This window comes from Chanos chanos, chromosome 15 (assembly GCF_902362185.1).
Source record: "Chanos chanos chromosome 15, fChaCha1.1, whole genome shotgun sequence".
In the NCBI taxonomy this organism is placed as follows: domain Eukaryota; kingdom Metazoa; phylum Chordata; class Actinopteri; order Gonorynchiformes; family Chanidae; genus Chanos; species Chanos chanos.
The window spans coordinates 9,192,366-9,208,665 of record NC_044509.1 but is presented as its reverse complement, the minus strand read 5'-3'; the positions used below and the strand labels follow the sequence as shown (position 1 = coordinate 9,208,665).

The following is a 16,300-nucleotide window of genomic DNA, read 5'->3' as shown; positions in this document are numbered from 1 at the left end:
CGGAAGTCAAGTGTGAAATCAAAGAGCCAAAGCTGAAATGCAGACTCTTTGAGGTTCGGTCCCATGTGGTTGGAGATGATAGGAGAGACGATCAGATGTGGTCTAGCTGGGTAGAGTGTTTCAGAAGTGCCTCAGCCGCTAGAGAAACCTCCAAAACCACATTATGCACCCTAACTCTCAAGAGAAAGGACGTGGTCACCTCTTTATATCCTGTTCGACTCTCCGTCCCCACCTGGCTGCGCGGTAAGGGAGGAGGGTTTACTGACAGGGACTATTGCGTGTCAGTACAGGTGTGTGTGGGCCCCGCAGGCCTGTTCTGGGGCCCCTTAGTTAAAGGCCTTTTCAAGAATCATGAGGACTGGTGGGCCCACAGGTGGCTCTATAGCTCCGAGAAGGATGAGGGGACAAAAAAAAAAAAGAAAGGGAAAAAAACAAAAGGAATATGTTGAAAAGGAGAGAATGGTGAATGGGCAGGTTATATTCCACAGAGACAGGACTTGTGCAGTTTGTTTTTGGCATTGCAGTCAGTGTATGGATGATGTCTCCACATTGAACCTGACAAAGGAACCCTCTGTTTGTTCTCCCAAGTCTCGTCCAGTGTCTTGTGTTGTCTGTGATGTGTTTGTTTTTGAGGGACACTCATGAAAAAACACACACACACGTGCGCAAACACACACACACACACACACATACACAACACATACACACAGTGCCTCAGATCTCTTCATCTCTCTCTCTCTCTCTCTTTTTTGCCCTCTCTCCCTCTCTTTGTAACATGTCTCTTCTTTACCATGGAGACCATGTCGGGGGGGGGGGGGGGGGGGGGGGGGTGAGACTGTCTCTGTGCTAGCGGTTGGCACGCTCAGGGCCAGGCTGTTTACATCAGCCTAATCAAAACAAAAGACACTGGCGGTCTGCAGGCCACAGCGCAGCCTGCCCCTATCCCCACCACCTCCATGTTTGGCTTTTTTCTCCCTCTCTCTCTCTCTTTCATTCTCCTCTCTGCATGCCAGCCTTGAATGCCCCCCTGTTGAACACAATATACAACTATTCATGAGTTCTACTATTCTATGTTGTCATATTTTAAAACTTAAACAAACAAACAAAGAAAAACGCTCTCATGCTCATAGTAGGGAGAGCGTGCATGCTTGCTAGGTGGAGTTCTTTATCGAGGGATACAGATAAAGGAAATCAGAGAGAATGCATTTCTATGTTGTTAGATGTGATATAGAATAGGATAGTTGTACCTTTTAGAGAGATTCAGATCAGTGAAGTTCTTTTTTCAGTGGGAAAACTCTAAAAGCTATTTTGTATGATCTCATGTGCAAAATAGGTACTCAGGGTGATGAACACAGCCTCCAGCCACCTTGTGCTACCCTCAGTGATAAATAGAGAAGACATTTTGGGAGTGGTCATCTATTGGCTAAAAGTAAGAGCCATAGAAATGAGTTCTCACCACTTGCCATCTAGATGTTGCAAACCTCCATCACTCATGTGTGGGAATGTTTTTACAGTAAACAGTAGCTACAGAGTAGCCAATAAAAATAAGGGGAAAGTGTGTGTGTGTGTGTGTGTGTGTGTGTGTGTGTGTGTGTGTGTGCGCGTCCGCTGTGTACATTCCTCACCATCCACTCTCTTGAGTCTCCAATATAAATCTTTATGGCTAATACATAAACCATGTCAAAAGTTTTTTGGCCATCAATCAAGAGATATTTTATGAGTGTTTTATGGGCAGTTTTTCCTCTCTCACAGGAGACCGGGGCTATCTGTCATATCCAGAATCTCCCCATCTTCATCTCTTATACCTCTTAAATGTTCACTCTCTTCCTGCCCCCCCCATATCTCTCTATCCCTTTATCTCCTTCACTCTCTGTCTCTCCTCATTGACACTTATGTTCACTGATAAAGATAGGCGCCTCTTTAATCCCTTAAAAAAAAGGTGTGGTTTATCTATAAACTTTTAAAATATCTTTCCACCTTAGAATTGATTATATTTAAGCAGCTTTGAGGGATTCAAAATATTCATTCACATATTTGACATTCATTCTCATCTTTGCTGTTCATTCCACTTGCGTATTCGCGTACCGTCTCTGTCTCTCTCGCTCTCTCTCTCTCTCTCTCTCTCTCTCCTCCTCTCTGACACCTGCGGTGCAGCTTGGGGAGCTGTGGGGAGGAGGTGCTGAAGGAGAGTGTAAGCAGGCGTGAGAAATGCATGAGGGATGTTTCGAAGCTTTCTCCTCCTGTGTTTTCACCTCTGTCCACTGAGTGTATCTAAACTCAGTCAGGGTCTCTCTGCCAGCCAGCTCTCTCCTAATCTACACCCCTCACCCCTCACGCCCTCCCCCCTCTCTCTTTTATTTTTTTTTTTCTCTGGCTTGATATCTGGAGCTGTAGTTGGCATGCCGTAGACCTTAGATGAAAGGCAGGGGTTGTTCAGGCCTTTTAGCAGGCTTTAATGTCTCATTCTTTCTGATGCTCCCAGTACATGGTCAGAGGATTAAAGTGTCAGAAGCAACAGACCGGTGAGCTGTGCGATACCTAATACACATGTACATGAATTCTGTTCCTCACACACACAGGCACACACACACACACGCACATGCATGTGCAATCACATACTCATTTACACACATGTATGCATGCACATGCGCTTTGACCCTTCATTTCCAGGGAGAGAGCTTTAGTCAGACATGCTGTAGTTGGCATGCATGGTGTCGAGTGTGCCCCCTGCCACACTGGAATTTTTACTGCTGGGGTACTGCTGTGGAGTTTGCTCTTCTGTCTACCTCACTCCCTCTCTGTCTCTTTCCCTCTCACTCACTCACTCACTCACTCACTCACACACACACACACACCCACACACACACACACACACACACACACACACACACTCAGCGCTGGGCCGTAGGGAGGCTGCGTCTTGCAGAGAGAGAAAGATAGGCTGCCAAAGAAAAGTTACATCACTATGCCAGAATCCCTGCGGGCACTTGCTGTGTGTGTGTGTGTGTGTGTGTGTGTGTGTGTGTGCGCGTGTGAATGTGATGGGGTGTGTTTTTAAATGTGCATCCACACACTGTTCACAGCATTCTCAACATGGGCTCAGGCACTCTCTGCATGCGTTAGCCTAGGCAGTTTTCAGAAGAGTTTTGGGAGTTTTGATTTATGTATTGTGATGGAAATATGTATCAAACAGAATCTAGGCGGGACACACTAGCTGCTCCAGCTGGCCTAGCTAAACACTGTGCTGGTTTTGATCTTTTTTTTTTTTCTTTTCTTTACACATGCGTGTGTTTTATTTGTGTTTATGTCTTCATCAGAGTATTTACAATGCCCTGAAATGCCAGGGAAACAATTTATTCCTTGACTGTGTTTTTTTTTATATGGATTTCTGTATGTGTTTATTTGTTTGTTTGTTTGTGTGTATATGTGTATGTACCCATGGCCTCCAACAGCTCCAATTCGCAAGCTTGTGTATGAGGTCAGTGCCTGCTGGTTTGACCTGAAGACTGGTGTGTTTGTATATATTTGTGTGTGTCTATGTAAATGCCTTTGTGTATGACTGAGTGTGTTTACGTGCCTCCGTTAGCGGGGAGCAGCTGCATCTCCTGAAGCACTGCTCCCCTGAGAGCTTTGCTCCATATTGTGGGTTTAGAGGGAGGAGACATTGAGGAGAAGGATGGAGTCGCACCGTGCTTTGTGGGCATTTTTTTTTTTTTTTTTTGGCTATGTTAATACAAAGGTAACCTCCCAGATAGTTTTGTCCTCCTGTGGTGAGTCTCTAACCTCAAGGTTACAGTGAGCTGGGCTAACAAGCACAGACTGTTAGAATGCCTCTAACCTTTCTTTAGAACATTGTGGAATGATCTGTCTTGGTGGAAAAAGTGCCTTGGAAAGGGCTCACTAGGATATGGGAATATTCTTTGTGCATTTTTGGGGGGGGGGGCGGGGGTGGGTTGGGGTGGTGAGGTGGGGGGGGGGGTGTAGGCATGTTCTGGATTCAAGTTATTAGTGTGATTCTGAAGTCGACATGCTATGCATGCTAGCCTCATCTGAGTGACCACAGACAAAACCCAAGCGGTGTCAGAATGTGCCTAGAAAAGCAAGCCTCACATGCTTATTTTCTATTTATGAAACCCAGGGCTGACCAAAGCCATTTTTATTCACGCCCGATAAATATATATTGACTGTATAAAACATGAAGTCCATAATAGCACCAGGCCATATATATTCATGTTGCACTATTAGCCATACCATACATGGAATATTAATATTTAAATAGAACAGAACACACCATAAGATACCGTGCACTCTGGACTGTTGGGAAGTATAAAAGTTTATGCATGTAAAGTAGGAGAAAAACTAGACAGAAGAGCACATGAATGTGGAAATACTTGTGTGTGTGTGTGTGTGTGTGTGTGTGTGTGTGTTATATGTCCTTGTATGTTTTAGCTGAATTGGTCTTTTCCTCTGACAGTGCTTGTGTGTGTGTGTGTGTGTGTGTGTGTGTGTGTGTGTGTGTGTGTGTGTGTTTGATGTTGTAAAAAAGCAAAGTGGAAAAGCTGCGAAGCCATGCCTAGGCGTTTTGATTTTGTACAGTAATGTTTGTAGAGGCAGCCTGTCTCTGCCGTGTCAGATCGGCTCAGCGGGATTAAAAACAGAGCATGTGCTCCAGCACTAATGGAGTGCCAGTGAAGTGCCTGTTTGTTTGACCTTAGGCTGGAGCTGGGTGCTCTGTACTTAATACAGTCTGTCTATCAAAGCCAGGCTGAGCGCGGGCGTCGGGTCCTGGCAGCGGGGCAGAGGAGTAGCCAAGCTCAGCTCTGCAGCAGGGAAAAAAGGGGGGAATTGGGGGGAACTAGACGCTGGAGCTCCATACGCACTCTGCACACTGGGCTTTGACATTTCCTCTCTTTGCCAAAGTTCTTGGTTCAAACTCACCCTCTCTCGCCCTCCTACACTCTTTCTCTCTCTCTCTCTTTCTCTCTCACTCTCTCTCTCTCTCTCTCTCTCTCTTTCTCTCTCTCACTCTGTCTCTCTCAACTCTATCAAAAGAGCTCTGTTTATTTAAACGAGAAGGTGCCAAGTCTGTCAGGAAAGTGTAGTGAGTGAGCTCCAGAGCTCAGCCTGACCTGGCCCCTGGCCGCCCTCAGACCTGACAAGAGGAGCCTCGCGGGGGAAAATAAACTCCCGCCGATCAATGGCTCCTCTGTGCTGGCTCAGGGAAGGGTAGGGCATGTTGAAGTGCTTGGGGGGGGGGTTGGCAGTTGTAAAGCAACAGTAGAGGGTGAGGGGTGGTTGGGGAGGGTCAGGGAGGGGTACGCTCTAGTGTTGTGGCTCGGGTTCTGAGAGAGTCTGGAAAGGTTGCTGAAAGCCATGGGCCGCGCTTCAGTCAGCCCAGGAAGAACGTAACCGCCCCTCATTCGCCCGCTCCCTTACTCTGCTCCCTCGTAGAGTGTTAATTGGCACGGCGACCGATGGCAGCCCGCCAGTGCCAACTGGTGTGGCACGGTGCGGAGAGGAGCTGCCATCTGCTCTGGGGATTTAGCACAGCACCCAGTCTCTCCACACTTAGACTGCCCCGTGTTTGCTAATGCTGGAGAGGCTGCAGGGCTTGTGCTTGAGTGTTGCCAAACACACACACACACAGAAACACATCTGGTGACGGAGAAAGGATTTTGTCTCCAAAGGCCACCTCGTTGGATTGATCGAGTTTCAATGCTTTTGTTTCCATTTACCCCCACATTACTAGGAAATGTTTAATTATGGTATTTGACGGATATGCGTGTGTGCGCGTGTGCGTGTGTGTGTGTGTGAGACAGAGAGAGAGGGGGAGAGAGAGAGACTTTGACTTTTAAAGTCCTTTTTATTGACCATTAAACAAACAGAACATTAAGAAGATGCGAGGCGAGGTAGAGAGCCGTATAGAAAGTTATGTTATTGGGAAAGGCCCATTCATTCTGGAAAAAGAACCTCCCTGCGGCTTACTGTCTTTTGTATGAGAGACCTGCCCACAGTACTGACAGGTGTACAGCATGGTTGCCGTCTTCTGTCATAAATTCAACCGAGAGTGTGTTCGGCACTAAAACCAAGACATACTACAGGTGTTTCAAAGAGCATCACAGTCTGTTAGCTTGAATAAGGCCAGTGTAGTATCGCTAGCCGTGAATTACGAGTGTATTATTCGAACTGTCACGCTCTGAAGAGAGTAAGAACGATGTAGTGGTCAGTAAGTTCTGTCTCACATGCTGCGAGCATTCATAAAGGTATTAGAGTTGTGGTTTAGGCTGAACTGAATGTTGTTGGGTAAGACTGGACTAAAGTAGGGATTAGGAGAAGCTGTGTGTGTGCTTGTGTGTTTGCACACCATCCTTCTGGCACATATGAGCTGTGCAGTTCGGAGGGGGGGGGGGGGGGGCGCTCACAGTGTCCAGAGGATTACAGTGATTCTGTAGAGAATGTTTCTCCACTAGTCTGTGCAGTCTGATGGGATCTGATCCGGGGGTTAAGACACCATGGCCGCAGGCTTCAGCTTTGAAGTGGGCTCTGGGACTGCCTGCTGGAGGGAGGTATCAGATGGAGAGAAAACTAATAGAGAGCGAGAGAGAGAGAGAGAGAGAGAGAGAGAGAAAGCATCAGGCTTGGGACTTAGCAGACTAACCTGGAGGCTAGATGGATAACTTCAATATGTGAGTCAGACTACCAGAGACTCCCACACTTCTCTCTCTAGTTCTTTCTCTCTCTCTCTCTCTCTCTCTCTCTTTCTCTCTCTCTCTCTCTCTCTCTCTCAACTTTGTGTTTGTCCCTCCTCTTGTTCCCTCCCCACTGCACTTCCTCATGCGTTGTGAGATTGCATTGACTGAACAGGAGGATTTGGGGGGCAGACAGTGGTGTCAGTTACACCAACTGAAGACAGGACACTATTAGGATTAGGGCCCCCCCTCCAAAAAAAAAAAAAGTGGGATAGGATGGGGGGTGATGGATGAGGAGAACAGGAAAGGGAATGATGTAAAGAGGAGAGAGGAAGCAGAGAACGGTGAGAAAGGGTTTTTGGGAAGGGTGGGGGGAGTGTGTGTTTCATTCCCTGACGCCAGGCAAATTAGGCTGTAAATGGCCGCAGTTGCATAACAACATTCTAACTAGCGTGTAGCGCACTCAGCCCCTACGAATGCTTCTCCACAGACTCTCATTGTATTAACCCTGTTATTATAATCATCATTGTGAATAACAGGGGTTTGGAGGCTATGTTTTCTATGTTCTGAAGAGTTTTGGGGGGGGGGGGGGTTTGGGAGGCGATGTGAGTATTTGGGTCGGGGGGGGGGGGGGGGGGGGTGAGGGGGGTGTCAGACAGCTGTTTCCAATCATCTTCCAGTCACATGCTACTCCCATTGACAAGAGATTCCAGTTCTCCGTCTCCCCGTTTTTTCCCCCCTCTTTCATACGCTTGAGACAGATTTACAGAAATGAGACAAAAGAGGAGACAGCGATGCCTCCCAATTACCGGGTCATCCCAATTTGTTCTCATGTGTCAGCGGCGCTAATCAGTTTTGACCCCCTCCGCCCTCTAGCTCCAGAGAAACGTGAAAATCCGGCGTGGGGCCGGCGGTGCTGTAACATGTGGGAGTGATTACCGACCATGTATTTTCTCATTGTTTTTTTGCCGTCTGCTGCGTGTGCTTCGGCTCTGCCATGTTGGCTAAGGCTCCCGCTGCCTGCCTGGTGCCCTAATCTCGCGTCTACTCGCGACTGCCAGCGCTTGGCAGACGTCGCTTTGAACGGGCCGTCACATTTAGCGCAATTTACCTGCTCCGTCGAAAATTGTGAAGCGGCTCAGCGTCACTTAAAAGAAACGCAACTGTCTTTGTCTGTCTTTGTCTCTGTCTCTGTCTTTCTCTCAGTTGTTTTTTTCTCCTCTGCTCTCCTCAACACAATTTTTTTTTTCTTTCTCCTCCTTAACTCTCCAACGTGTAAGTACATACCATCACGTTACACAATTACAAGTACAGTTCAGTGAGTAAGAATGACTTTTTTTTAGCAAGACATATCTTGAAAAGCTGCCACAAATCACTCATTTCTCCTTTGTGGTGTGTCCAGCTACCGCTTCCAGAGGGACAGGAAAGGATTGTAACCCTTACCCTAGTTTGCGGTCAGACGCTGTCCAGAAACTACACAGCTGTCCATCCTGCTAGGTTATTTTACATGCTTTTTTTTCTCTCCCTGGACTAGTTCTCTCTTGGTGGAAATGATTTTTTTTTTTTTTGTTTGAGTTTGAGTTTGAATTGTAGTGGTATTTTTCCATGCCATCTCAGTATAGTTTTCCTCAACCCTCCTTCTCTGACTGCTGTGTGGTAAGGACTCACTAGCCTCATTAATGTCAAAGTCATTAAGACAGACAGGGATGCTTCTCCAGTCTGACATTTTGGGCATCTGTCTCCAATATCCCTCCGTGTAAGGAGTAATACATGAAGTGTTAGACCAAAGGGTTGCTGGTCTGTGACGAGGCACCAGCTCTGACGGCTTATGACAGAACTCATTTAATGCCGCTCCTCAGGAACAAAGCCCTGACAGATATGGGTGGAGTTCAGAACGGGAAGAAACAAAATGGCTCCTGTCTTACATACTCCTTCTCAAAGACTTGAATGTCTATGTTATTTTGCTGTGTGGCACACAAAAAAAAAACATTTAAAGTGGTGTGTTAAAGTGTTTGTCCAGCTGTGTAAATGAACAGTATTGAGACAATAATGTATGTGCTATTAAAGTCATGTGAAACACCTTGGCAAGAGATGGAATAATTGGGTGTTATAATGGGCTGCATATGGGGGACTGTACGTTTTGTGTAACAGCAAGAGCTCAGCGCTCTCTCTCTCTCTCTCTCTCTCTCTCTCTCTCTCTCTCTCTCTCTCTCTCTCGCTCGCTCTCTCTCTCTCTCTCTCTCTCTCTCTCTCTCTCTAGTTTTTTCTTTGTTTCTGCCTCACTCTGGCTACATTAAAATACTGTTGTATGGAAGAACTTTTCCAGTCATTTCCTTCTTTCTTTTTATCTGCAGGGAAATTGTTAGAGTCCTCTTCTTGATGCACACTGTTGATAACTTTCTCTTGATTTTGTAAGGTTACATACACTTGTTTAAAGATTTCAGACTGGACATATTAGTGCTAAAATATGAACATACATGCTTCAGTTCTTTTTAAAAACAGTGTTTATTTGTTACATGTAAGGCTTCTCATTTGCATGAGTTGGATTATAATGGCTTCAATTTGGTTTGCCTCATTTCAATAAGAGACTCTGAATTCACCGTTGGTGGTTGTAAACCACAACGGAGAAAACCGTATTCAAAGTAGGTTGTTTGTCACCCAGGAGGGTGGACAGTCCTCGTCTGTACAATGAGAACCATCATTCTAGAAATGACCAGAAGCATGGTCTGATAAGAATCATTTCATTATTTGTCTGTATTATCTATGCAGCACGATACACACACGCACGCACGCAAACAGGCGCATTTGAAAAAACCAGCCTTGACAGAGAGGAATGCCACGCAATGTAATGTAATGTAATGTAATGCCGGCTAATGTAATGTAATCTAATGCTGTGTAATGTAATCTGGTTTATGGTCCTGGAGGAGAACAGAGAAGCAGGGAAGACATATTGCAGAGGGAGGGAGATGGGATGGAGGAATGTTAGAGAGAGAGAGAGAGAGAGGGAGAGAGAGAGAGAGAGAGGGAGAGAGAGAGAGAGAGAGAGGGAGAGAGAGAGAGAGAGAGAGAGAGAGAGGGCCGAGGGGACGGATTTATGACAGCCTCCAGAGACCTTGATGTACATTCACACTGTTGGGAATATGATTATTGACTCTTCAGCCCTCTGATTTAATGAAAAGGCCTGCAATGAAATGACCTTTTTCATCACTGTTTCACTCTATTTCTCTCCTACTAAAACTGACACTGCCTAACCCTGCTTTAAACAGCTTAGAAGAGATGACTTAGAATAATGAAGAGTTAAAGATGTGAAGGATGAATTTGACTTTATTCAACCATTCCAGGGGTTTCATGCAACGCGCTTAGGTGAAATTCCTTTCAACATCGGAATTTGAATGTTTGTTTAATTGGTGATTTTTTTTTTTTTTTGAGCTCTCTTGTTTTTATTCATGTGAAGAATCGTTGAATTTCTCAGGAAGAAACTCACAAGGAGCAGATGGTTTTTGTCTCTGCTTGACACTTTCGGTCTCTCTCCACTATAATAGGGTTGTGAGAGGACACAGAGTAAATTTGTGCTTCTCACTCAAATCTGCATTTTTTTGTGTTGTCTTTCTGACTGTTTGCCAATTCATTGCATTGTTGTTGCAGTATGATATATGGACTCCTTTTTGCTAACGATCATTAAAGCTTTTGAAGATGTGCTGTGTCTTTTTTAATGGTTGTTGCGAAACATCAGTGTAGTTCGGTTCCAATGTTTCACAAGCAAACAACAGACTGGGAAACATTAACTAACAAGCTGCTGGTGGTTTTTTTTTTCTCTCTGTCTGCTCATTCCTGCACACTTCAAACAAAGCTGCAAGAGATTTTAAATCTGATTGTAATGCAAATATTTACCTGGGCGGATCTTTCATGGGACTTGTGTCTGAATTGATAGGTGAAGGGGGGAGGGAGAGAGAGAGAGAGAGAGAGAGAGAGAGAGAGCGATGGTGGCAGTTGAAAGAACGTAATCAGTCAGAGACCTCGGTTTATCTCTAGGGGTACAAACACTGGCCCCTGCAGCACCTCACACAGTTTCCCCAGGGGGGTTTCTAGATTCAATCTCATTTCTCTCTGACTGAACTGATGAGATTGTCCACTCACAAGCACTCAGCATCACCTTGGCTGATGACTGTGGCAGTGACTGCTGCTCTCTGTGTGATGAAACAGTGGTGGAGTGACACAAACCATGTCTGTCAGGCTCTTGCTAACAGATTGCGTGATCTGTTGCCTTTTTTGGTGACAAAGGGTCAAACCTCTACCTTTCTCCAGTTCAAATTATTAATTTTACTCCCCCCCCTCCTCCCCTTGTCTTTCTGTCTAGTCCTCCGCGATGACTTCAGGCAGAACCCTGCGGACGTTATGGTGGCAGAAGGAGAGCCAGCGGTGTTGGAGTGCCAGCCACCCCGCGGGCACCCAGAACCTACCATCTCCTGGAGGAAAGACGGAACCAACATCAACGACCGGGACGAGCGCATCACGGTGAGATAACAGAGCTGGAAGCTCTTGTCATCATAGATTTTACAGAAAATTTTACATTTATTTTAACTCAACAATGTGGAGAAACTGCTCCACTGTAAACTCCCTGTCTCAAAGCCAGTTTGATGTTTAAGAGGGATGGTAAGAGATTATTAAACACACATTATATCACATTTGAAAAGCCACAGTCATATGTGCTGTGAATGTAGTTCTGCTGCTCTGCGTTCACACCGAGGGCTGATATAGTTAGTATTCACACCGTCATTAAGAGTGACTCCACCTCCTAATGACACAGACTGGTGATTAGTCAAAGGCTTTGGATAGAGCTATCACATGTTGATTTAGTGATCTGTCCTTTTCTGTGAGAGTCAAGTCAAACCCACGGATGTGTGAAGCACGGAGAGAAGTGTTTCTCTCCTAGAGACTCGGCAGAGATCAGAAACCTCTCTGGTCATCTAATCGAACGTTGGCAAGCCTTTTTTTTTTTTTTTTGCCAATTAGTCCCTTTTAATTAAGCGAGCGGCGCAGAGGAGAGAGAGTATCAATCACACCTGGCCCTTCGTTAAGTCGGCCTGACCTTGGCAGACAGAAGAGCTACTTTTAACGAGGAACAGCAGCACTTTCAGGCCTTTATTACGGGAATTCGTTACTCCTGCTGACAGGCCCAGAGGGAGATTCCCAAAGCCTTCTTTCTGCGTGTGCCTGTGTGTGTGTGTGTGTGTGTGTGTGTGTGTTCTTGTGTGTTGGTTATTTTAAGTGGCAGATATAAAAAAAAAAAAAATCCCGTTATAGATCACACACTTCTTAATCCACCTCTGAAAGGATGAATAAAACGAATGAATAATAAGAACTAGACCAGAATCGCCTTTTTTTTTTTTTCCACTGATGCATCCGAGCCTGTCAGAACCCATCAGGAGATCTTTGGTGAATGCTCTTTTTCAGTAGGGGCACAGCTGGGCTGCAGAAGCTCAGAAATACATAGGCCCTTGAATCTCACGCACGTGGGGAGACACGGCACGATCATCTCCACTTCCTCCAGTACAATAAAAAAATCTCTCTTGGTTGAAAACCAGGGACTTTTCAGAGTCATGCAGCTCAATAAAGGCGATAAATCCATTTGTAATTACCCAGGAAAGACGACAGATTAATAGCTCTTGGCTGGAGATGCATTTGCATGAGAGAGCGCAGGATGAGAACGTGTTTGCTTGTGGTGTGTGTGTGCATGTGGCGCATGCATGTGTGTGTGTGTGTGTGTGTGTGTGCGTGCGTGTGTCCGTACAGTTCATAGCTTACAGGGTCCTTCCACACACTGGTTTCCTTGGCATCTGTCCAACAAGATCAAAGCCTGAAACTTGGCAGACATTTGGCATAATTAAAACAAACTAGCACATAATCTATTTTATAAATATCAGCAAATCCTACCGTTCTGGACATCAGTTTCTTACATGGAGGCCAATGCATGGAGTTATATTCACTTTGTATGAAAGAGTCTGTGTGTTTGTGTGTGTGTGTGTGTGTGCATGTGTGTGTGGGCTCGTGCGTGTGTCAGTGTGTTTCCCTTGCTTTTCTTTGTTCATTCTCATTAACTGTGTTTTGTTTTTCTATTTTCTCTGATTAACAACTGTGAAATTTTTTGTTTTGTTTTGTTTTGTTTTGTTTTAGGACATCTGCACATATATTTAGCAATGAAGCTTTGTCTCTTTGTTCAGCAATTGTTGCAACATAACTTTTTTATTAATAATATGTTTTTGTATTATTTATGTCTGGTTGGGGAGACGCGGATCATAAAATCACAAATTTATCCCTTCTGATACACTATAAAGGGGCGTCTTATTTTGAGAATGTATGAGTCTGGGTTTTAAGCACATCCCTCTGACAGGTGTGTTTTCCCTCAGGGACAGAGTGATGGACACTCAAGCTCTCTCTCTCTACAGAGGGAAACAAAGTGTCATGGGGAGAAGAGAGGAGGAAGCTTTCGTCTAAAAAACAAAAAAAACAACAACAACAACAAAAAAACAACAACCAGAAAAGAAAGAAAAATCTCCATATTTCCATCGCGTTTGTTCTTTTTCCTCCCAGTTCTTAATTTATGGCCGGGCTTGTGCGGATACCTGCGAAGCCGTCGCCATGGGAACGACCGCGCCTCTCCGTCTGTCTCTTTTGTCTATTTTTCCGCCTCCTTTCATGTCCCAAGATTGTTGTTCTTTATTTATTTATTTATTCTTTATCCTAAGGGATTCATACAGTTATGTCAAAAACTGCATTGCGGGAGATCAATTTGAATTATTTCAGTGTGGCCTGTTGAGAACTCGCCACTGGTGAATTCTCAAGTGGGTTTGTGCTGCGGTGCCAAAGGGGACAGCCCAGGCTCCTACATCTACCTCATAAATACAGCTTGGCCCAGTTGACTAATGGGTTGATTTCCCCACCGATAAGCATTTGTTTTCATCATTAAATTGCAGCTTCTGTAAACAAAAGGGCCGACTGGTTGTCAGTGGTTTACACCCAGTGTCTGCGCTGACGTTTGACTGGGACCTTAACGTTCTTTGTTTTCCCCCTTTAGCCTGCCACGCTTTTGTTTTTCTGTCAAGGTGTCTGATTGGCTATGTGTACAGAAAGGAGGAGCTTAGTAGGAGGCCACAGCAAGGTGAACATGTCTCAAACTGCACACTGGATTCGTCTGTATCATAGAGGTTATTGTATGGGACTTGAGGCTTATCTTTGCTATTCCCTTTCCAACATAAAGGGATTTGTGTGTGAGTTAACATTGCAGAGGGTTTATTCATTGTCCTTTGGGCACCATAAAGAATATACATATACTCCCAGAGGACTAAAAAAAAAAAAAAAACGCAGGACAAGGCTTCATTGTATGGAGGATATTAGCACGCACACACACACACACACACACACTCACACACACACTGCTCTTCTCTGTTACCTGATGGCTAGAGCAGATGGGTTTACAGATGCAGCTGAAAAACAGAGGAGCGGGGTGGAGCAGAGGATAAAGGAGGAGGAGGAGGAGAAGAGACCGGCGATTCGGAGCTGCATGAGGGTGTGAGAGTCAGAGGGTTACTGGGAGGAACCGACTCGTCCTCTGATGGTCTGGGAATGCGACGGAAACATCTGAAGGTCCCTCTTCAAAGGATCTCCGTCGCTCTTTGTTCCACGTCTGGGAGCCGCCAGATGTGCGGCTTTTCCAGCCTCACCGTCAGAAAGAGATTCTGCACATTCGCTCCAATAATCAGCGCGTTACGCATCGCCAGTAATCAAACACCAAACAAAAGACCACCGCGACACACTCTACATAATGAAGGGGGAAGACAGCAGAAACGTTTCTTGTGTATTGTTTTGATGTTTAGACAGTTGCCTTGTGTGTGTGTGTGTGTGTGTGTGTGTGTGTGTGTGTGTACCCACAGGTTTACGTATAGAGAAGTATGGGAAATGTTTGGTAACTGAAGAGTGCTATAACACCACCATTCTGTGTGTCATACCGTCACACACTAACATCTTAACTTGACTGCGGCCCTCTGTGCTTCACACTGCCGTGACCTCTGCCCTCATCAAACGACCAGTAACGTGATGACACTTCAAACCCCTCTGACTCCACAGGGGTAACGGGGGGTTCCAATAAAAAAACTGAAAAAACAAAAAAAAAAGACGCTTTGAAACTTGGACCCTCTCCCGCCCCGGACTCATTTTAGGCATCACTAAAGCACATGAACGCTTTTTATGAGATGCAGGAATGTGTCAGTTTGTGGAGCAGCGAGGTTATGCCTCAGGTGTCCGTTAGCTGCGGTTGCTGGAAAGGTCAGCAGTAGTGCAGTAAATCTGCCCTGCACTCGGTTGGCCGTGACTTGGGAAGGTTTGGTCTCCCAGGCCTACACACATGATGAGAGGAACCTGTGGTGGAGGGACTGTTACACTCCTCTCTCGACATGCTTCGACGCTCTTTAATGCCCCCCCCCCCCCTTCCCTACAACACTCTTTTTTTTTTTTTTTTTTTTACTGCCCTTAATGGCCGAGAAACAAATGTGCTTCACCCTCAAACCTCCTTGACTGTGTGTCTAACTCCACTTTTGGTGGCTTTCATTTAGGCTGCGTGTTGTCATTTTTATCTTGAGTTTTCCCCCAAAAAAGAAAATGCTAGTACGATGGCGGGATGTGTAGATATGATATCTCTATGTTTTGACGTCGCTGGACGATTATGTGAATGTTAACAGCAGGTGGCTGATTTATTTCCCTTTTTGAAGCTGAAGGTTTTGAATTTAGTAGTCTTGTCTTTGTGCCAGGGCTATGCTGTCTCCACAGCTACACTGCTGTTCTTTGAAACCAAAGCGCTCCGAGCTCCCAAGGCTTTTTTGGGCTAAACTGACAAATCGTACATCACCTCAAAGATCTGGATTTTGTTGGGAATTGTAACTGCTTTTGGGTTCCGTCACATTTGCTCATCTCTGTGCGTAAGTGCCCTGTTAGTGCCTGAAGGCTGGTGTGTGTGTGTGTGTGTATGTGTGTGTGCGCGTGCGTGCCTGTGCATGGTGCGTGGTGTGGCGTGTCTGTGTGTCTGTGCGTGTGTATATGTGCGTGTGTACGTGTGCGTGTGTGTGTGTGCATCTATCCTCACGCACACACACGTTTTGTCATGCTGTACGGTGCTGGCTGTAGCTCAGGGCCCAGTTTATGTGTGCGCTAACTGACACAGCGGAATAAACTCGTCACAGGCTGGGCTCACAGTCAGCAGGAGCAGCTGAAGGCCTAAAAATTGTTTATTCTCCACCACTCAAAGCTCCACCGGCTTTCCAACACCCAACGCTCATCACGTCTGAACGAGAAACAACCCAGTAGAGCTCTCACCTCGGCTGCCAAACATTCAAACATTCACCTTTCTGTTGATATACAAGCTGTTTCTTTGTTCAAGTTAGTATACATTTAGCTATTCAACTAACGTCTCTTTCAACATTTTCTCCTTTTAGATCCGAAGTGGAAAATTGATGATTACCAACGCCAGGAAAAGTGACGCAGGGAAATATGTATGCGTGGGCACCAACATGGTTGGAGAACGAGAGAGCGAGATAGCTGAGTTGACCGTACTTGGTAAG

General features: G+C 45.6%; 1 protein-coding gene across 1 annotated transcript in view; it reads left to right on the top strand.

The window, feature by feature from the left end:
• LOC115828167 (roundabout homolog 1) overlaps positions 1-16,300 on the top strand; it is an 82,558-nt gene that overhangs the window by 41,495 nt on the left and 24,763 nt on the right. The window contains exons 3-4 of the mRNA XM_030792098.1: positions 11,047-11,204; positions 16,175-16,295. Coding sequence (XP_030647958.1) covers positions 11,047-11,204; positions 16,175-16,295 — 279 coding nt within the window. The remainder of the gene's footprint in view (positions 1-11,046; positions 11,205-16,174; positions 16,296-16,300) is intronic.